The 23,421-nt window shown below is 40.9% G+C and overlaps 1 protein-coding gene across 3 annotated transcripts in view; it reads left to right on the forward strand.

Annotated features, from left to right (window-relative positions):
- Positions 1-23,421, forward strand: part of LOC115187073 (protein EFR3 homolog B) — a 70,863-nt gene that overhangs the window by 11,605 nt on the left and 35,837 nt on the right. For all 3 annotated transcript variants that reach the window (XM_029746325.1, XM_029746310.1, XM_029746359.1), the window contains 4 exons: positions 15,950-16,026; positions 18,426-18,553; positions 18,735-18,885; positions 22,382-22,503. In XM_029746325.1, coding sequence (XP_029602185.1) covers positions 15,950-16,026; positions 18,426-18,553; positions 18,735-18,885; positions 22,382-22,503 — 478 coding nt within the window. The remainder of the gene's footprint in view (positions 1-15,949; positions 16,027-18,425; positions 18,554-18,734; positions 18,886-22,381; positions 22,504-23,421) is intronic.

Consider the following 23,421-nt stretch of genomic DNA (forward strand, 5'->3'; position numbering starts at 1 on the left):
TACCAGCAGCTCTTCACTGTGTTTCAAGCTGTTTATGACTTCAAACCGGGTGGGTATAATTTGTGGAACGTTCCAACAGGAATCTATTCCAAAAACTTCGTAAATAACAAGGTTGCCAAAAAACAACACATACGAAGTTGTATAGCGGCAGAATAAGATACCGGGTAGTGAGTGGTCTATTTCATTGCGTTTTTCACTCATCACGTTTATTCCGAAAAATGTCTGTCCTCACTCTGGTTGCCTATGGACAAACATTAAGAATAAGTTACGTGGTGAGTTGATGCCTATTTGGCAGCTAGTTAACTAGGTTTGTATGCGTTGTTGGTTGGCAACCTTTTACTTTACGTTTTCTGGAACAGATTCCTGTTGGAACGTTCCACAAATTATACCCACCCCTTCAAGCCTATCAACTCCCAAGATTAGGCTGGTGTAACCGATGTGAAATGGCTAGCTAGTTAGCGGGGTGCGCGCTAATAGTGTTTCAAACGTCACTCACTCTGAGACTTGGAGTAGTTGTTTCCCCTCCTCTGCATGGGTAACGCTGCTTCGAGGGTGGCTGTTGTCGATGTGTTCCTGGTTCAAGCCCAGGTAGGGGCGAGGAGAGGGACGGAAGCTATACTGTTACACTGGCAATACTAAAGTGCCTATAAGGACATCCAAAGGTATTTGAAATACAAATCATATAGAGAGAAATAGTCCAATAATAACTACAACCTAAAACTTACCTGGGAATATTGAAGACTCATGTTAAAAGGAACCACCAGCTTTCATATGTTCCCATGTTCTGAGCAAGGAACTTAAACGTTAGCTTTTTTACATGGCACATATTCACTTTTACTTTCTTCTCCAACACTTTTTTTTGCATTATTTAACCTCTACGGGCCACGGGGGCAGTATTGAGAATTTTGAAAAAAATATGTGCCCATTTTTAACTGCCTCCTACACCAACTCAGAAGCTAGGATATGCATATTATTAACACATTTGGATAGAAAACACTCTGAATTTTCTAAAACAGTTTGAATGGTGTCTGTAAGTATAACAAAACTCATATTGCAGGCAAAAACCTGAGAAAAATAGATTAAAAAAAATGAATTTTTTTTTGTGGCTGTACTATTTAGAGTCATTGTTTATTAGATACCACAGTGAGAAAGGATTCATTTCGCAACTCCTACGGCTTCCACTAGATGTCAGCGATCTTTATAAAGTTGTTTGAAGCTTCTATGATTATCAGGGAGCAAATTAGAATGCAGTGAAGTTGACGTCCCTGGGATGTCGTCACTTCCATTATGGCCTGCACCTGCGCAATCATGAGACACGAGACATTTAAAAAAAAACGTTTTTCTAGACACAGGTGAGGTCGGGTTGAAACATTACTGATGTTTCACGTTAAAAATGGCTCTAAAGATTGATGCTAAACAACGTTTGACATGTTTGAACAAACGTAAATAGATTATTTTTGTAACTTTTTTAACTTTTCGCCGTGACTTCACACACCCCCCCCCCGCGCTACTTTTTAGTAGCCACCGAAGCGCTAACAACATGGAACAACTTGGAGTTATTTGGACATCAATTATGAACTTTGTCAAAAGAAACCACATTTGTTGTGGACCTGGGATTCCTGGAAGTGCCAATGGATGAAGATAATCAAAGGTAATGGATTATTGACAATAGTATTATTGATATTACATGGTTACAAGATGATGCTAAGCTAATTAGCCTAGCTTATTGTTCTTAGCACAGCACCCGGTTTATTGCAACTTGTGATTTCCCAGTAAAGTTATTTTGAAATCTGGCAAGACAGTATCATTTACGAAATGTTAAACTATAATTATTTGAATGACAATATTATAATTTACCAATGTTTTCGAATAGTAATTTTGAAAATTGTAACGTTGTTCACCGGAAGCATTTCAGAGAAGAAAAAAATCAGAATTTCACCGCTACTGTAAAATGCGGTTTTTGGATATAAATATGAACTTGATGGAACAAAAAATGCATGTATTGTATAACATAATGTCCTAGGAGTGTCATCTGATGGAGATTGTCAAAGGTTGGTGCATAATTTTAGCTGGTTTCTGCTTTTGGTGACGCCTGACCTTGAATTGAAAATGGATGTTTGTACTTTTGCGGCTATGTACTGTCCTAACATAATCTAACTTTATGCTTTTGCCGTAAAGCCTCTTTGAAAATCGAACAATGTGGTTAGATTAAGGAGATGTTTATCTTTTAAATGGTGTAAAATAGTTGATTGTTTGAGAAATTGAAATTATTAGATTTTTGATGTTTTGAATTTCCAGCCTTGCTAGCAATCCCGTCTCAGGGTTCATTGCTAACCCGTGGCCTCAACAGGTTTGAACATGTTTCATTATTTATTTTAGGCTAAATTGATTTTATTGATGTAATATATTAAGTTAAAATAAGTGTTCATTCAGTATTGTTGTAATTGTCATTATTATAAATAAATAAAAATAATATAAAAAAATGTCCGATTAATCGGCATCGGCTTTTTTGGCCCTCCAATAATCGGCACCGGCATTGAAAAATCATAATCGGTCGACCACTAGTCCAAACACACCAAGACAGTCGTGAAAAGGGCACGACAATGCCTATTCCCCCTCAGGAGACTGAAAAGATTTGGCATGTGTCATCAGATCCTCAAGGGGTTCTACAGCTGCACCATCGAGAACATCCTGACTGGTTGCATCACTGCCTGGTATGGCAATTGCTCGGCTTCCAACCGCAAGGCACTACAGATGGTAGTGTGTATGGCCCAGTATGTCACTGGGGCCAAGCTTCCTGTCATCCAGGACCTCTACACCAGGCGGTGGCAGTCTAGGTGTTTTTTGTTGTTGTTTTTTTTACCCCCAAGCCTTAAGATTCCTGAACAGCTAATCAAATGGCTGTTAATTTACTCTGTTTATTGTCTATGCATAGTCACTTTACCTACATGTACATATTACCGCACATTGACTTTAACGGTACCACCTGTATCTAGCCTCGTTACTGTTATTTTATTGTTAATTATAGATTTTTTTTTTACTTCAGTTTATTTAGTAAATACTTAACCAACAATGCAGTTAACACTTATTTTTCTTAAGGGCTTGTAAGTAAGCATTTTACTGAGGTCTACACCTATTGCATTCGGCGCTTGTGACAAATAACATTTGATTTGATAAGTGTCTCTTCAGATTCCATAATGATTCTTTAATTGTGGACACTACATCACTGCACTCCCTCTCTTGCTCTTGGTCCTCATCTTTGTAAGTCACCTTGATTTAGCACCTGTGTGTTTTATCAGTTTCTTTATGAAAATATTTAGCAAACTCCATGACAGTAGCTATAGCAGCACACAAGTAGACTACAAATGCGTGCTGGGGTGGGCATGCCTGAGCTCGTGAAGTGAGCGCTACTGGCGTGAAATTGGAGCGGGCGAGAAGGCCGAGGCTCCGTCCTTTGGGAATCTCGCTCCACGCTCCAGTCAAATTGGGCACGCTCCAGCTCAGCGCCAGTTCACATGGTCGACTTCAGACACACACACACACACACACACACACACACACATTTAAAGACGTACACATAGCAGAGTGCAATCAATCTCACGCAGGGGAGTGAGTTCTGTTGAAGTAGCAGATGGATAAGGCTTTGGAGACCATGTACACGCACACGCACAGCCACGCAAAGATTTAGAAGCTCTCTATTTCCTGATATTGATAGCAGGATAAAGTGCTGCTGGGCACTAGGGTATACTTGCTCACATTTGCAGGCCACGTGTCTTTGGAAAATCACAGAGCAGCTTTGTGACAGCAGGTGCAGATAAGACAACGAGAAGAGCTGTTGATGACATTCCCTCCCTGTCTGTCTGTACTAAGTCCATGTATTTCTCTTCAGGTTAGGTATCTGTGTCTCTCTTTCTCTTCTTCCATTTGTCTATTTTTGTCTCCCTCATTCCTGCTCACTCTCAATCCTTCTTTCAACCCCTCTCCAGCTCTCTCTATCCCCCTCTTCCTCTCTACCTCCCCACAATCTCTCTCTTTCTCACACAAATGACAAAAGTATGAGGAGTATCAGAATTAGAGGTTGACCGATTATGATTTTTCAACGCCGATACTGATTATTGGAGGACCAAAAAAGCCGACACCGATTAATCGGACGATTTTTATTTTATTTTTTATTTTTTATTTTTTTTGTGTAATAATGACAATTACAACAATACTGAATGAACACTTATTTTAACTTAATATAATACATCAATAACATCAATTTAGCCTCAAATAAATAATGAGACATGTTCAATTTGGTTTAAATAATGCAAAAACAAAGTGTTGGAGAAGAAAGTAAAAGTGCAATATGTGCCATGTAAGAAAGTTAACGTTTAAATTCCTTGCTCAGAACATGGGAACATATGAAAGCTGGTGGTTCCTTTTAACATGAGTCTTCAATATTCCCAGGTAAGAAGTTTTAGGTTGTAGTTATTAAAGGAATTATTGGACTATTTTTCTCTATACGATTTGTATTTCATATACCTTTGACTATTGGATGTCCTTATAGGCACTTTAGTATTGCCAGTGTAACAGTATAGCTTCCGTCCCTCTCCTCGCTCCTACCTGGGCTCGAACCAGGAACATATCGACAACAGCCACCCTCGAAGCAGCGTTACCCATGCAGAGCAAGGGAAACAACTACTCCAAGTCTCAGCGAGTGACGTTTGAAACGCTATTAGCGCGCACCTGCTAACTAGCTAGCCATTTCACATGGGTTACACCTGCCTAATCTTGGGAGTTGATAGGCTTGAAGTCATAAACAGCGCAATGCTTGAAGCACAGCGAAGAGCTGCTGGCAAAACGAAAGTGCTGTTTTGAATGAATGCTTACGAGCCTGCTGGTGCCTGCCATCGCTCAGTCAGACTGCTCTATCAAATCATAGACTTAATTATAACATAATAACACACAGAAATACGAGCCTTAGGTCATTAATATGGTCGAATCCGGAAACTATCACGTTTATTCTTTCAATGAAATACGGAACCGTTCCGTATTTTATCTAACGGGTGGCATCCATAAGTAAATATTCCTGTTACATTGCACAACCTTCAATGTTATGTCATAATTACGTAAATTCTGGCAAATTAGTTCGCAACGAGCCAGGCGGCCCAAACTGTTGCATATGCCCTGACTCTGCGTGCATTGAACGGAAGAGAAGTGACACAATTTCACCTGGTTAATATTGCCTGCTAATCTGGATATCTTTTAGCTAAATATGCAGGTTTAAAAATATATACTTCTGTGAATTGATTTTAAGGCATTGATGTTTATGGTTAGGTACAGTCGTGCAACGATTGTGCTTTTTTCGCAAATGCGCTTTTGTTAAATCATCCCCCGTTTGGCGAAGTTGGCTGTCTTTGTTAGGAAGAAATAGTCTTCACAGTTCGCAACGAGCCAGGCGGCCCAAACTGCTGCATATAGCCTGACTCTATTGCAGAGGTGACACATTTTCCCTAGTTAAAATAAAATCATGTTAGCAGGCAATATTAACTAAATATACAGTTTTAAAAATATATACTTGTGTATTGATTTTAAGAAAGACATTGATGTTTATGGTTAGGTACACGTTGGAGCAATGACAGTCCTTTTTCGCGAATGCGCGCCGCATCAATTATATGCAACGCAGGACAGGCTAGATAAACTAGTAATATCATCAACCATGTGTAGTTAACTAGTGATTATGGTTGATTGTTTGTTTTTTATAAGATAAGTTTAATGCTAGCTAGCAACTTACCTTGGCTTCTTACTGCATTCGTGTCACAGGCAGGCTCCTCGTGGAGTGCAATGTAAAGCAGGTGGTTAGAGCGTTGGACTAGTTAACCGTAAAGTTGCAAGATTGAATCCCCAAGCTGAACAAGGCAGTTAACCCACCGTTCCTAGGCCGTCATTGAAAATAAGAATGTGTTCTTAACTCACTTGCCTGGTTAAAAAATATAAAAAAAAAAAAAATGTACAAAATAATTGTCAAATCGGTGGCCAAAAATACCGATTACCGATTGATTATGAAAACTTGATTTCGGCCCTAATTAATCGTCCATTCCAATTAATAGGTCGACCTCTAATCAGAATGCACTGATACATACATACATACATACATACATACAGTTGACGTCGGAAGTTTACGTACACCTTAGCCAAATATATTTAAACTACGTTTTTCACAATTCCTGACATTTACTCCTAGTAAAGATTCCCTGTCTTAGGTCAGTTAGGATCACCACTTTATTTTAAAAATGTGAAATGTCAGAATAATAGTAGAGAGTGATTTATTTCAGCTTTTATTTATTTCATCACATTCCCAGTGGATCAGAAGTTTACATAAACTCAATTAGTATTTGGTAGTATTGCCTTTAAATTGTTTATCTTGGGTCAAACGTTTTGGGTAGCCTTTCACAAGCTTCCCACATTAAGTTGGGTGAATTTTGGCCCATTCCTCCTGACCGAGCTGGTGTAACTGAGTCAGGTTTGTAGGCCTCCTTGCTCGCACAAGCTTTTTCAGTTCTGCCTACAAGGCTTTGTGATGGCCACTCCAACACCTTGACTTTGTTGTCCTTAAGCCATTTTTCCACAACTTTGGAATTATGCTTGGGGTCATTGTCCGTTTGGAAGACCCATTTGCGACCAAGCTTTAACTTCCTGACTGATGTCTTGAAATGTTGCTTCAATATATCCACCTAATTTTCCCACCTCATGATGCCATCTATTTTGTGAAGCGCACCAGTCCCTCCTGCGGCAAACCACCCCCACATCATGATGCTGCCACCCCCGTGCTTCACGGTTGGGATGGTGTTCTTTGGCTTGCAAGCTTCCCCCTTTTTCCTCCAAACATAACGATGGTCATTATGGCTAAACAGTTCTCTTTTTGTTTCGTCTCCAAAAAGTACGATCTTTGTCCCCATGTGCAGTTGCAAACCGTTCTCTGGCTTTTTTATGTCGGTTTTGGAGCAGTGGCTTCTTCCTTGCTGAGTGGCCTTTCAGGTTATGTCGATATAGGACTCATTTTACTGTGGATATAGATACTTTTGTACCTGTTTCCTCCAGCATCTTCACAAGGTCCTTTTCTGTTGTTCTGGGATTGATTTGCACTTTTCACATCAAAGTACCTTCATCTCTAGGAGACAGAACGCGTCTCCTTCCTGAGCGGTATGACGGCTGCGTTGTCCCATGGTGTTTATACTTGTGTACTGTTGTTTGTACAGATGAACGTGGTACCTTCAGGTGTTTGGAAATTGCTCCCAAGGATGAACCAGACTTGTGGAGGTCTACAATTATTTTTCTGAGGTCTTCGCTGATTTCTTTCGATTTTCCCATAATGTCAAGCAAAGAGGCAATGAGTTTGAAGGTAGGCCTTGAAGTACATCCACAGGTGTACCTCCAATTGACTCAAATTATGTCAATTAGCCTATCAGAAGCTTCTAAAACCATGACATAATTTTCTGGAATTTTCCAAGCTGTATAAAGGCACAGTCAACTTCGTGTATGTGAACTTCTGACCAACTGGAATTGTGATACAGTGAAATAATCTGTCTGTAAACACTTGTTGGAAAAATTACTTGTGTCATGCACAAAGTAGATGTCCTAACCGATTTGCCAAAACTATAGTTTGTTAACAAGAAATTTGTGGAGTGGTTGAAAAATGAGTTTTAATTACTCTAACCTAAATGTATGTAAACTTCTGACTTCAACTGTATATATATATATATATATATATATATATTCGCCCAGATCTGTATCTCCGTCTGCTGTGGGTAAGAACTGATATATCATAGCCGCTACCACAGAGTTCAAAGATCACAGCCTCTGTCCTGTGTAGCAATGGTATTTTCCTGGTTAAATAAAATGTAAAAAATTGCCCACTCCCAGCAGTGTGTGCAGGGATATAAGGTCAGGGTATCGCATGTCAGGTTAGACTTTGAGGCAGAGCACACTAGTGCTCCCAGTGGGCTGCATCTCAATAGTCTACAGTCTCATCTCCTCTTCTTTGTCTCATTTCCTTCTCCACTGATTTCAAACCGGCAACCTTTTCTGATTCTAGATTACTTTCTGAGTCAAAATGCAAGCCGAGATCTACCGCTCAGATGAAAAAAAACAAAAAAAACATGACTTCAAAAACATTAAGACTATGCAACATTAACCAATTAAAAAAAGTTTTGTAGCAATGACGTTTGTGCAGTAGGCTATAGGCCCAATACATTATCACTGCATATTGGCTCTGCTTGAATTGCCCTTCCAATGTTGTTCTTCTCAGACCATTTTGAAAGTATATAAAACAAATAAAGGTAACACTGGTAATAGATAATGTGTTGTATTACTTGAGGCACAGCTAAGTGAGCATAATAATTGGCTTTTTTTTACTGGACTGATGGTATGCGTCTGGGGGGGTTAACATATGGAATTGTTTTAAGATGGTCATACCAAGTATCATAAGCTATTTGATGTAGAATTTTTAAGACCCTTTAAGGTATTAAAAAAGAATAAAATATTTTTATTTATGAAACATTTAATTTGGCATTACTGCTATTAGCCCATAGAAATGTTCTTGAATAACAGATTCACGACATGGAACAACAGATAGTCCCCCAAAAATCTGAAGGACGTTTGTTCTGAAGTGTGTGTCCTATATCTGCGAGATATACACGGACGATCAGGAAACTATTTGTGTTCTTTTTTGTTTCATATACAGCTCATTCAGAAAGTATTAACACGCCTTTTTTCCTAATTTTGTTACGTTACAGCCTTATTCTAAAATGTATTAAATCACTGTATCCCCTCAGCAATATACAATACCCCATAATAACAAAGCAAAAACAAGTTTTTAGACATTTTTGCAAATTTATAAAAACATTTATATATCACATTTTAAATAAGTATTCACACCCTTTTACTGAGTACTTTTGTTGAAGCACCTTTGGCAGTGACTACATCCTCGGGTCTTCTGGGGTTTGAAGCTATAAGCTTGACACGTGTATTTGAGGACATTCTTCTAGAGCTCCGACGTTCTGACCTGGAGATCACTGACATCATGGTTTGACCTTTTTATATTTTTCAGAGTTCCCAGTTGTCTTGAAAGCACCAGCGGTGCTTTCGTCTGCGTTAAAACTAAATATTGATCCAGGTTGGATGTGACCGCAGGGATGACGTGCGACCTCGCCCCCTGACTTTGAAAAGCACCACGCGACATGCATCAAGCACACCCAACTCATTAGTGGTGGTGAGATATATTAAGTCAGACTAATTGGCAATTGACTGTCATAGCCCCACATTAAAAGTATGTGATGGTGAGATGAGAAGACAATCAAAAAGACTTCCATAGCCTCAAATAAAAAAGTAAACATTGGCTGTTAATTACCAAATAACATTCACATGGTTGGGGTCACGAGAATTTTCAGATATCAAACTGGGGTCGCGGGCCTAGACTGACTGACTGCTGTACGGTTGTGGAGTTTGCTGTGCATTTTTCCCCTTTTCTTGCTTTCTCTTTTGTCTCGCTCTCACTTCGTGTGTGTGTGTTATTGTGAGTGTTGGAGAGCAGAGGAACATGACGTACGCAGAGCTGTAATAAAGCTGTTTACTGTGAGGGTGAATGGACAGCCAGAGACCCCTCGCTGTGCTGCAATGTCACAACTACCATCTAGCATCCACCCCCTGTACTCTCCTGACGATTCTACCATTCCTAGTTCCCTCTTCCGTACTGCCTCCAACCAGCCCACACCCTGTAGGCTAGGCTAGTTCAGTACAGCACCCACCAATATGCTGCACTGTGCTGTCAAGAGAACTGTTATTCACCACATTTTTATTCACCCCCCTCAACAACATAACAGAAGTCCCAAAAGTCCATCCCTTTCCCAATATGCAACCCTTTTCCCCCAACCAAACTATGCATCTCCACACACACACACCCTACACACAGCTAGGGCTGGGCGGTATACCGTATTTTCCTATATACCAGTATTGATGCACGGACTGGTTTGGGTTTTTACTTTATCTTCTGTAACGGTGTTTGGTTTGTTAAATGTGATACAAAGTGTGTAATGTCAATTTTTGTAGTATACTCTGCTACTTGAATCCTCTCTCTGTGCTCTCTCTCTCTGCTCTCCCTCTCTGCTCTCTCTCTCCAAGCCACTTTCCACACAGACCTAGCCCCGCCCCCTGTCACTCAAGGAGTGCACTTGTTGTTCCTCGATCAGGAGACACTTGTGTTCAGTCTGCATGGTCAATGCAGCTACAATCTAGGCCTTGTTGTTTACCAAATGTTGCAATTGTTGGAATCATGGAAATAGAATGATTATTCTAATTCTATAGAATAGTGGGCAATTCTAATACAGTTGTTTGGCATGACAACGAATTAAAATGCCAGGGAGGAGTTATTGTGACAGGGTAGGAAAAAAAGTGTAACTAGCGATTAGCATTAGCGGCTAACACAAATTAGGTCCAACTTGCTAAGAAAAGACAAACTAACCATTTTCAGATATAGAAAAACACAAACTAATAGTGTAATTATAGAGCACTAGTGGATTTATATTAAGAAGCAAAGTGAAAAAAGCATTGTCGTCATCAACATTGTTGCTTGCCCATGTCGTGCAGCCCTACATGGCAGTGTGGAAATTCTGAAATAAGTGCAGGAAATGCAGAAAGTGGTGAAAACGCAGAAATGTACTTTTGGTTAAAGTTGAATTGAAGAGTATAAAACAATCAGAATGGAGAAAGACTCATTGAAATCACTTAGAATGTGTGTGTTGCCACCCTAGGGTCACTCACTACTCATAAAGCACTAGGGTCACTCACTACTCAAAGCACTAGCGTCACTCACTACTCATAAAGCACTAGGGTCACTCACTACTCATAAAGCACTAGGGTCACTCACTACTCATAAAGCACTAGGGTCACTCACTACTCATAAAGCAAATGTACAACTTTTATTATTCAAAAAAAAATATTTACGTTATGACGGCATTTAATTACCGGGATATTATATTTTGGTAATATGTGTGTGTGTGTGTGTGTGTGTGTTCCACACAAAGTTTGTTCCTCGGGACAGACTTGCAGTATGTACAGTAGCACTTCTCAGTGACTCATTCACAGGACCCACCTCCACCCATCCCTCAATTCTCCCCACTTTCTTCACCGGGGACCCTGATGCAGTCATTAATTCAGTGGTGACTCCTACTCCAGGGCCCCCAGCCAAGATGGGCGAGGAAGGGATGGAGGGTGTAAAGGAGAGGAGAACAGTCATTTAGAGTTGGAAGTGATGGAGGAAAGCTAAGAATAGCAGCAGGGAGGGCAGATAGAGAGCTGGAGATAGCGGCTGCTTGCAGCTAGCAGAGCCCTACGGGGGCGTTTAACACCACGATGACAGAAACTTTACTGACAGACGCACAGACAGAGGCCCTAAGCCTAAATCTTATCTGAACTCCCAAGGTAAGGATGACTGAGGATACCACCTCAGAGATGTGACAGAGGGACAGACAGATGCAGAACAGTTGCCTAGTGAGAGTCATCTTGAAATGCATCCTTCCTTCTTTCTACTATGTGGTGATTGATGATGATGATTGACAACTATTAATTGATAATGATTGGGTAGCCTAGGTGAAAGCAATATGGTGGAAAGATCAAGAAGATCTTCATGAAAGGAAGAAAATAAACTAGGAAGGATAGAATGAGGGAAGGGAAGAAAGGATCTGTATACAGCCTGACTGTCTTCAAACTGTTGGGAGCTATCTTTTTCTCATTCAGTTAGGCAAGCCTATTTGAAATTGTTAAAAGCTTATTTCAAGGTTGTCTATTGCTTCTCCGGAAGTCTTCCTATGTAGAGTGCACTGCAGATTCTCCAAAAAATGAATAATAAGAAAGGTTATTTATTTGAGAGCGTATATATTAACCAGTGGTAATGCTTTGAATGAATTCCAGTGGATTGTCAGCCAGCTGTGTTTATCCAGGTGGACTGGAATGTTCCTTCCTGTAGTTTTTTTTGGGGGGGGGGGGGCACACTCACTAGGAATTGGTTAAATTTAGGAAATCTGTGCACAAGTATTCACACAAATAAAAAATAAATGAGATCTTGTCTCAATGTAATCAACATTTTCAGACAAGATAGAACAGCCAAAGGGGGTGGTGTTAGCCTGCAGAGTTCTGTCCTACTATCCAGGTCTGTACCCAAACAATTTTAACTTCTACTTTTAAAAATCCACCTCTCTAAAAACAAGTCTCTCACCGTTGCCGCCTGCTATAGACCACCCTCTGCCCCAGCTGTGCTCTGGAGACCATATGTGAACTGATTGCCCCCCATCTATCTTCAGAGCTCGTGCTGCTAGGTGACCTAAACTGGGACATGCTTATCACCCCATCCTACAATCTAAGCGTGATGCCCTCAATCTCACACAAATGATCAATGAACCTACCAGGTACAACCCCAAAGCCGTAAACACGGGTATCCTCATAGATATCATCCTAACCAACTTGCCCTCTAAATACACCTCTGCTGTTTTCAACCAAGATCTCAGCGATCACTGCCTCATTGCCTGCATCCGTAATGGGTCAGCGGTCAAACGACCTCCACTCATTACTGTCAAACGCTCCCTTGGTTCTCTCCAGAACTGACTGCCCTTAACCAACACAAAAACATCCTGTGGCGTTCTCCATTAGCATCGAACAGCCCCCGTGATATGCAACTTTTCAGGGAAGTTAGGAACCAAGGCAGTTAGAAAAGCCAAGGCTAGCTTTTTCAAAGCAGAAATTTGCTTCCTGCAACACAAACTCAAAAAAGTTCTGGGACACTGTAAAGTCCATGGAGAATAAGAGCACCTCCTCCCAGCTCCTCTCTGCACTGAGGATAGGAAACTCTGTCACCACCGATAAATCCACTATAATTGAGAATTTCAATAAGCATTTTTCTACGGCTGGCCATGCTTTCCACCTGGCTACCCCTACCCCGGTCAACAGCATCCCCCACAGCAACTCGCCCAAGCCTTCCCCATTTCTCTTTCTCCCAAATCCAGTCAGCTGATGTTCTTAAAGAGCTGCAAAATCTGGACCCCTACAAATCAGCCGGGCTAGATAATCTGGGCCCTTTCTTTCTAAAATTATCTGCCGAAATTGTTGCAACCCCTATTACTAGCCTGTTCAACCTCTCTTTCGTGTCATCTGAGATTCCCAAAGATTGGAAAGCAGCTGCGGTCATCCCCCTCTTCAAAGGAGGGGGACACTCTTGACCCAAACTGCTACAGACCTATATCTATCCTACCCTGCCTTTCTAAGGTCTTTGAAAGCCAAGTCAACAAACAGATTACCGATCATTTCGACTCTCACCGCACCTTCTCCGCTATGCAATCTGGTTTCAGAGCTGGTCATGGGTGCACCTCAACCACGCTCAAGGTCCAAAACGATATCTTAACCGCCATCGATAAGAAACAATACTGTGCAGCCGTATTGATTGACCTGGCCAAGGCTTTCGACTCTGTCAATCACTACATCCTCATCGGCAGACTCAATAGTCTTGGTTTCTCAAATGATTGCCTCGCCTGGTTCACCAACTACTTCTCTGATAGAGTTCAGTGTGTCAAATCGGAGGGCCTGTTGTCCGGAACTCTGGCAGTCTCTATGGGGGTGCCACAGGGTTCAATTCTCGGGCCAACTCTTTTCTCTGTATACATCAATGATGTCGCTCTTGCTGCTGGTGAGTCTCTGATCCACCTCTACGCAGACGATACCATTCTGTATACTTCTGGCCCTTCTTTGGACACTGTGTTAACAACCCTCCAGACAAGCTTCAATGCCATACAACTCTCCTTCCATGGCCTATAACTGCTCTTAAATACAAGTAAAACTAAATGCACGCTCTTCAACCGATCGCTGTCCGCACCTGCCCGCCCGTCCAGCATCACTACTCTGGACGGTTCTGACTTAGAATATGTGGACAACTACAAATACCTAGGTGTCTGGTTAGACTGTAAACTCTCCTTCCAGACTCACATCAAACATCTCCAATCCAAAGTTAAATCTAGAATTGGCTTCCTATTTCCCAACAAAGCATCCTTCACTCATGCTGCCAAACATACCCTCGTAAAACTGACCATCCTACCGATCCTCGACTTCGGCGATGTCATTTACAAAATAGCCTCCAATACCCTACTCAATAAATTGGATGCAGCCCCATATACTACCCACCAGTGCGACCTGTATGCTCTCGTTGGCTGGCCCTTGCTTCATACTCGTCGCCAAACCCACTGGCTCCAGGTCATCTAGAAGACTCTGCTAGGTAAAGTCCCCCCTTATCTCAGCTCACTGGTCACCATAGCAGCACCCACCTGTAGCACGCGCTCCAGCAGATATGTCTCTCTGGTCACCCCCAAAGCCAATTCCTACTTCGGCCGCCTCTCCTTCCAGTTCTCTGCTGCCAATGACTGGAACGAACTACAAAAATCTCTGAAACTGGAAATACTTATCTCCCTCAGTAGCTTTAATCACCAGCTGTCAGAGCAGCTCACAGATTACTGCACCTGTACATAGCCCATCAATAATTTAGCCCAAACAACTACCTCTTCCCCTACTGTATTTATTTATTCATTTATTTATTTATTTTGCTCCTTTGCACCCCATTATTTCTATTTCTACTTTGCACTTTCTTCCACTACAATTCTACCATTCCAGTGTTTTACTTGCTATATTGTATGTACTTCGCCACCATGGCCTTTTTTTTGCCTTTACCTCCCTTATCTGACCTCATTTGCACACATTGTATATAGACTTATGTTTCTACTGTATTATTGACTGTATGTTTGTTTTACTCCATGTGTAACTATTTTGTTGTATGTGTCAAACTGCTTTGCTTTATCTTGGTCAGGTCGCAATTGTAAATGAGAACTTGTTCTCAACTTGCCTACCTGGTTAAATAAAGGTGAAATAAAAATGTATAAATAAAAAGGTATGAAAGTGTATTTGAAAATAACAATTTATTTTTGGGATTAATTATGTTCCGGTCCCCCGACCATCCGCTCCGAAAAGAAATCTCCCTGCAGCTGAATCTAGTTGCCTGCCCTATGACTCATCACTGCTGAGTTCTCTGCGCCAATCAGTCTCTCTCTCTCTCTCTCTCTCTCTCTCTCTCTCTCTCTCTCTCTCTCTCTCTCTCTCTCTCTCTCTCTCTCTCTCTCTCTCTCTCTCTCTCTCTCTCTCTCTCTCTCTCTCTCTCTCTCTCTCTCTCTCTCTCTCTCTCTCTCTGCAAGTCACGCAGTGTTACACAACTTTCCTCAAGGTTGTCAATTGTGAGACTGTGATGTATAGATTGTGTGTGTGCGCACACTGAGTGACTGTCTTTTCGAGAGAAAAAAAAGTGTGTACAATGTCTTTTTTTAAAATGTCTTTCGTGTCTCAGTGTGTGTCTTTGTGCTCCAATGCCTTTGTGGCCACATTCTTCAGATGTCTGACCTCTTTTAAAGGGAGCTTAGAACAAAGGCATCTATTTCTCAGCCTGTGTGAATAAACTGGTCTTGAAGAACTGCAAGGACAGGCTTTCTAGTCTCCGCTGCTGTGTAGTTCTTTCCGAGCTTTTTTCCAAGCTCCCCCCCCCCCCCAGCCCTGTGTTGATGGATGTCTAAACTTGATTAATCTCTGAGCTGTGCAAGGCTTATTTAACTTTGTCAATAATAACGGTGTTCTTCAGTCAACATGAGGTGGATGCTGCTGACACTAAGGTGTACTAGGTGACAGACTTGATGTAGCACTGCAACAACCTGAGCTTTTACCGTGGTCTCACTAACTCTCTGTGAAGGACTTATTTTATTGATGGTTTATCATGGTCAGGTATCTGCAGTTGCAAACATGATTTATTAATTCATACGTCTGTCTGCCACCTCTTACTCTCACTCGCTCACTCACCCACTCTCCGTGTTTCCTTCCATCTCTCCTGTAGGGGTGTGTGGTTGCTGTGGGGCTCTGAGGCCCCGCTACAAGAGACTGGTGGACAACATTTTCCCAGAGGACCCAGAGGTGAGAGTTCAACTGACACTTCCTGTTTCCTGTGGCAATGCTCTCTACTTCCTGTGACCTTTTGTCATTCCAATATTTCTAGTGGTCTCCTCATCTTCACTGATCTGAAAAGACTAGACAGATAGAAGTGAATTCTTGGCAGGCAACCTCTGAATTACTTTCACCGGTCCTGTCACAATGAGAGAATATGAAGGACAAGGAAGAAAGTCACTATTGAAGATATTCTACATATATCACCATATCTGTGAAGGAGAATGACTTGATTGAATTCAATTATTTGTAAATGTTATAAAAATAGCCCAGTCTACCTGTCAGATCTGTTGCCAGCATCACATCTGAGATTTCAGAACGCAGAGACCTAATTTCTCTGCTGTGTGTGCATGTCAATTGTGTGCTGCATGCCCCAAAAACCAGCCTGTTTCTAATTTTGGGTTCTAAGCTCCCGACACAGAGACTGTAACTAATCTAATCCCCTCACCCAGGGACTAACCCACAACCCTCTATCATTCACTCATTCACACTAACAGTGTGTCTGGAATGTGTGTGTGAGACTAACCAGAGCTCTCCGATAACATTCACATGGCTGCGGTGGAGATAAAAAGTATGTGTGTGTTGTGTAAGTCTTAAGTGTACAACCTGAGCGTTCAGATAACGTTGAGTCAGACACTAAATCCAGAGTCAGGGAGAATAGACCAAAGTCGGGTTAATGTGTTTATCATATAGAGTTATGTATAACTCTGTCTGGTAATGACTTTTAATTCTAGCTGTGTATTATTTTCAATGCTTTACCACACATTTTATAGTTCAAGCCTTATAAAAAGTATGTAGGTCTGTCCTTGAGCTGTTCTTGTGTATTGATATTCTGTATTATGTTTTGTGGACCCCAGGAAGTGTAGCTGCTGCTTTTGCAACAGCTAATGGGGATCCTAATAAAATACCAAAATACAATATACAATGGAGGCAATTCCTGTGATCAAAGTTCATTCTATTTTATTGGATCATTACTAGTCTAAATGTAAATGAGAGGCTATCTCACCAGACTCTGTGGAGTGGACGATTTTAGTCCTTGAGCCCAGACTGTTTGACCTGGAGGGGGTGTGACCGAGCGTGTGGGCATGGCCGCATGCTTGTGTTGTGTTGTCCTCTTTTTCTTTTTTCTGTCACCCTTGGTGAACATAACTCTGAGAAAATACATATCACATGTGGCGTTCCACAAGGTTCCATTTTGGGTCCGGTACTGTTCAGTTTATCTATGTTACCCCTTGGTAGCGTTATCAGAAAGCACAGCATTGATTTTCACTGATTTGCAGGCGATACACAACTTTACATTTCTGTGTCACCAGACTATTTTAGCTCCACTGATAAATTATTAGACTGTATTAGTGATTTAAATACTTGGATGGCTTACAACTTCCTCCAGCTAAATCAAGACATGACCTTAGGTACTTATTGTTGGAGCCAAAGCACAGAGAGAGAATCGAGCCGCACATTTTAATTCACTGGCAATAAAGATAGAACACCAGGAAAAAAACCTAGGTGTTATTATAGATTCTGAACAAAATTTCATTAGCAATATAATCGAAATAGCTTTTTACCAGCTGAGGAACATTGCCAAGTTGTGGTCGTTTCTCTCTCAGGTTGATACAGAGACACTCATCCATGCTTTTATTATAAGTAGGCTTGACTACTGTAATGGTCTCCTGTTTGGTCTACCCAAGAAAGCCATTGGTCAACTGCAAAACATACAGAATGCTGCAGCACGGGTACTGACCAAGACCGGAGAGCACACATTACACCGCTTTTAAGGTCTCTGCACTGGCTGCCTGTAAGTTTTAGAATTAATTTAAAAATTATTCTATTGGTTTATAATCAATCCACGATTGTGCACCCCAATACATGTCAGACATGCTTTTAAGTTATGTACCAAGTAGGTCCCTCAGGTCCTCTGGCACTGGCCTTTTAACTATCCTGATGCCTAGGACCGAGAGGCAGCCTTTAGTTATTATGCCCCCAGCCTCTGGAATAGCCTGCCAGAGAACCTGAGGGAGGCTGAAACGGTGGACATATTTAAAAGAGAACTTAAAACACACATTTTTAGCTTTGCATTTTATTAGGGTGCTTTTTAGTCATTCAGTTTGTCATTCTTTTTTTTTTTTTAAATCTTATGTTTGTTGTGTAGTAAATGTTTAATCTTTTATTTAAATTTTTTTATTTTCCTGTAAAGCATGTTGCATTCCATGTCTGAAATGTGCTGTATAAATAAAGCTTGATTTTGATTTGAGTGTATTCCTGTCCTGTGGAGACAGTGAACCAAGAACCCAAACCTAACCCTTTTCACCTTAATCCTCCACCTTTCTCTTTCTCTTGTCTTCCCCCTCGATCTCTCGGTCTGTCTGTAGGACGGGTTGGTGAAGGCTAACATGGAGAAGTTGACATTCTATGCCCTGTCAGCTCCAGAGAAGCTGGACCGTATCGGGGCCTACCTGTCAGAGAGGCTCTCCAGGGACGTGGCTAGGCACCGCTACGGGTGAGCAACACCACAGTTACACCTGAGCCGTGAATATACAGCACAGACATCTGTCAACTGTCGTCCATGTCAGCTCAAAATGCACCATGGCTATTACTTTCTCATTTGCATTCTAGTTGAATGTAATGGTCTTAAGACCTATGGTGTGTGGCATAACTACCGTGTCTGTGTGTGTGTTCAGGTATGTGTGTATAGCTATGGAGGCTCTGGATCAGTTGCTGATGGCGTGCCACTGTCAGAGCATCAACCTGTTTGTGGAGAGTTTCCTTAAGATGGTCCGTAAACTGCTGGAGGCCGACAAACCCAACCTACAGATCCTGGGAACCAACTCTGTGAGTAGAATAGAAGACGCCCACCTTGATAAACAGTCTGGTTTTATCTGACAATACACACTAGCAGCTGGCTGCAATGAATCACAAAGAAATATAATTGCAGGTCTATTCTGTAGGAAATGTAATGTAGCAACGGCCATGTAAATAGAAGATGCCAGACGGTGATCTAAACATAAATGCACATTTTTACCAGGGAGGGAGGAGGTGGAGAGGGTGGGTATGCATAGAGAGAGAATGGTTATCTGGTTGATGATGTGCAATAGCAGCCAGTAGCAGCTATCAGTGTTATCAGACAGGGCTGTCAGAGCAGCAGGGTCAGGAGGGAACCGGAACTATCAAGGAAATAACATTACCCATAGAGACAGACTTACCACACTGGCAACACTGTCTAGTGATACCATGGGTTACACACACACTGATATACACACACTAGGGTTCGACGATTTTACGATTACATTGTCTATCGACGATGTTTGACTGCCATCGTCGATGGTGACAACATTGTGATGCCACAAACAATGGTTTAACATATTTGAATTTGACTGCACCTTTGGAGTCTGGTAGCGCACAACAGCGCAGTGCAGTGGGCACACAGCAGGGCGCCATGCCAAATGGCCTATTCCACATTTGCCATAGCCTAAATGTTCAACACATATGAGGTAGTTAGACTAACATATTGCAAGAGAACAATGTAGATTGTAGAAAGAGCGGAGAGCACCAAAGCAGTGCAAAAATTCAGATGGGACCTGTCATGTTTTGTTCCGTCTTTCCAATGTTGGATGATCATGGGCCTTTTTGAGCAGACACTCCGTTGTCTGGTTTATTGTTTTAAGATCTTGATTTTCCCTTTTTCTCCCAATCCCCATTCGATTTGAATGTGACTTGTTGTTATAGGCATAGCCTACTATTTCATGATCAACCATTGAAGGAATCTATAGGTCTCAGAGTTCCATCTCAAAAGTTTTTTGCAAATAGACAAAATTAATAAAACTATCGTAATAATGAGAGAGAAAACAAACATCTGCAAGATAGACTAATCAAATAGAAAGTTTGTTTAAACCTGTTACGTTTCTGCTTTACTTCACCAAAATGTAGGCAAAATAAATTGTGCCGTCGGAAAATCCCTCCTTGAAAACCAAACAGACAATAATATAGGCCTACACATAGGTTACTGTCAATACAAGTTAAACTTATACATTTTATATTTATAATATTTTCTAAGTATTTACTCATATCCTTGAATTGCACAACGGGCAATTGTGGCAAGCTCCCGCAGCAGCACTTTCAGTAAGTGGAAACAAACATCTATAAATGATGAATTGGTGTCATACTTGTCTCTCAAACTACTTTATTTTGAATAGCTTAGAAATTGTGCGTTCATATAAATGTCAACAATCAAATAAAACAAATGATTATGCAGCTTATATGTCTTTATAGCTTAACACTTGAATGAACATTGGCTTAGACTGAAAAGGAATGAGACTAAGGATAATAGGCCATGTCATGTGCCTGTTGAACTGTACAAATCCTAATTATACAATCAGATAAAACTAATGATTATTTATAATATTCTTTACAACACTTGAACGAATTAACAATGGCTAATTCTAAAACGAATAGGCCTATTAGGATATTCCATTTGCTATCGAACTGTACAAATCCTAAATATATGCCTAGACGTTACAAAATAAATAAAGTAAGTATGAAAATGACCTAAATTAGTGCAAAAACACAAACCGTGTTAATAAGTCTCAAGGTTTGGCACAATATTTGAGCCTATCCTATAGGCTATGTCTTTCCAATAAGATGCATCTGTATTTTAATCATAGGCTACATTAAAAAATAAAATATAGTGCATTTTTTATTTTTTTTATTTTTACCTTGTCTTAGGCCTACCTAAAGGTTTCTGGTAAGGAACAACAGCATGTTCAGAGTAGCGAACTCCGCAGGATGACGGACATGTAAATGTTGGAGGTTTGTTGTCCGTACATCCTTTGCCTTGATCATCTTTTTGCAAATTCTGCAAGTGACTTCAGTCAGGTCTGCTGGCTCACCTTTATCATTCGGCCTGAAACCGAAGACCTGCTTTTCTTTCCCAAGTCAACCATCATTTTTTAAATTATTTAGCGCAAGGCAGGCTATACTGTAGTTACTAAGGCAGTAGTTACTAAGGCAGGCTATACTGTAGTTACTAAGGCAGTAGTTACTAAGGCAGGCTATACTGTAGTTACTAAGGCAGTAGTTACTAAGGCAGGCTATACTGTAGTTACTAAGGCAGTAGTTACTAAGGCAGGCTATACTGTAGTTACTAAGGCAGGCTATACTATAGTGAAATCCTTTTTACAGTCTGAAACTGTCAGAAAGTATCCTAATGGAAGAATGATGCATAAGCACTTACCCAGATGATCAAGATGAAATAACAATAGAATACACTTGATACAGCTATAATATCCCTTTTTAAAAGGTAGGCTTATATAACTGATATCTGAGTATTTTTATGGACAGCAGAAACATAGCCCTAACAATTTGAAAATCATTGCAGCCTAGACTAGATAAAAAAAGAACTAGGCCTAACACTGTTTAGGCCCAGCAATGTGTCCTTTATATCAACGTTGTTTGGACAGGACGAGGGGACGTCGCCTAACACACTTATACATGCACAGACCCCAAAGTGATGTGCTTATGTATGATTACTAAATACACCAGCCAGCACATCAGTCTTTGCCTCATGCTGTGGTGTTTATCTGGGAGAGTAAGGGAGGAGAGGAAGGGAGGAGAGGATTAGAAAGAGATTATCACCACAGTCATAGTGGTCCAGGACAGCTACTGAAGGTCTCCTCCTGTTCCCTTTAGGACTCACCTAAAACTACTCAATACACTGAGCCTAAATTAGTTCAATTCAAATACCCCTTCTATGTATGCAGATTCCTTGTGTTTATCTGTGTTTAAATGGACACGACACATTAGTCTAGACTACATTGCGTTGTCATACTTGAAATAACAGTGGCACCAGATATCCTAGAGCCCTGGGTACATCACAACCCCGGTGCTATTTTAGCCTCTGCGTCCGGTCCGGTCCGGTCATCTGCAGTTGTTTAGCCTGGTTTGTCCATCAGAATGGGTTTAATCAGGCATCTAATTAAAAAGTCATCACCACAGGTTGGCTTCAGGAAGGCTTCCCTCTGTTCCGTTCCCAAGAGGAGCACGTTGTTTAGTTGTTAATTGGGGAGTGGTGTGAAACGAAATGATAAAGTGTTAAAGTTGAAATGGTGACATTTCAGCGGCAGTCAGAATCTGTTCTTTGCCAGGCAGTTCAATACGTGGGTTTTCTGCTACTCTTTTCCCAGAAATTAATTGCAAAATTCGATTTGGGATTATATTAGACAAAGAAAGCGGAAGAATATGACAGTTAGAGAGAGACACAGATGTATTGCCTTCTTCTCCAGTTGAGATGGAGATTGATGTTAATTTACCCTCCTCTCTCCCCCTCCCTCAGTTTGTCAAGTTTGCCAACATTGAGGAGGACACTGCATCTTATCATCGCAGCTATGACTTCTTTGTTTCGCGCTTCAGCGAGATGTGTCACTCCAGCTACGAGGACCCAGACATCCGCACCAAGTGAGTGGACGTTATATGGATGATCAATTGATGTTGCAGATTAGGGCTGTCCCCGACAAACAATCTTAGTTGACTGAGAGTCGTCTTTTCTTTCCACCAATTGATTGGTAGAAATTTTAAAACGTATATTTTTCCTTATATAGACACACCCTATGTGTTTTAATAAAATCAACAATATGTACTGAATTCTTTGATGCTTAACCTTTTCTCATGTGCGTTCCAAATATCTCTAACGGTCGCCCCCAGCCTGAGATCTTTTTATGCGCGTGATGTCAGAATGCACTCACTGTTCAAAAATGGGATTGTTACGAAACAGGACTGTTAACCTACACTGCCCTCAAACCAAGACACATGCTGCCTGCTAATTATCTATAGGCTATATTTCAACATGTTCATTTGAAATTATTTCATAACAAGTTGTATTCATTCACATAGAAGTAGCCCATTTCATTGTTGCGGCCAATTTATGTTTGAGGCTTTACTGAACTGGACAAGCTTCTCTCTTCGCATTGCCTTCACTGTTGTTTTCTTTACAAATAATAACTTTGGACATGTGTGCGTTCCAATCAAAGTAAGTGTCTTATTTTCTGTATATCGTGTTGTCGTTTCGACTGTAGCATACCGTATGTATGTATGGAGCATAATGTATTTACATTTTTTTCATGTTTTCAAGTTCTGGTGAAAATCATGCGTTCTGGTTCTTGCATAGATTGTACTGGACCCATACAGTGCATTGGGAAAGTATTCAGACCCCTTGATTTTTTTACACCTTTTTGTTATGTTACAGCCTTATTCTAAAAATGGATTAAATAGTTTTTTTCCCCTCATCAATCTACACACAATACCCAGTAATGACAAAGCAAAAACAGGTTTTTAGACATTTTTGCAAATGTGTAAAAAAACAACTGATATCACATT

The sequence above is a fragment of the Salmo trutta genome, chromosome 1 (assembly GCF_901001165.1).
Source record: "Salmo trutta chromosome 1, fSalTru1.1, whole genome shotgun sequence".
Classification (NCBI taxonomy): domain Eukaryota; kingdom Metazoa; phylum Chordata; class Actinopteri; order Salmoniformes; family Salmonidae; genus Salmo; species Salmo trutta.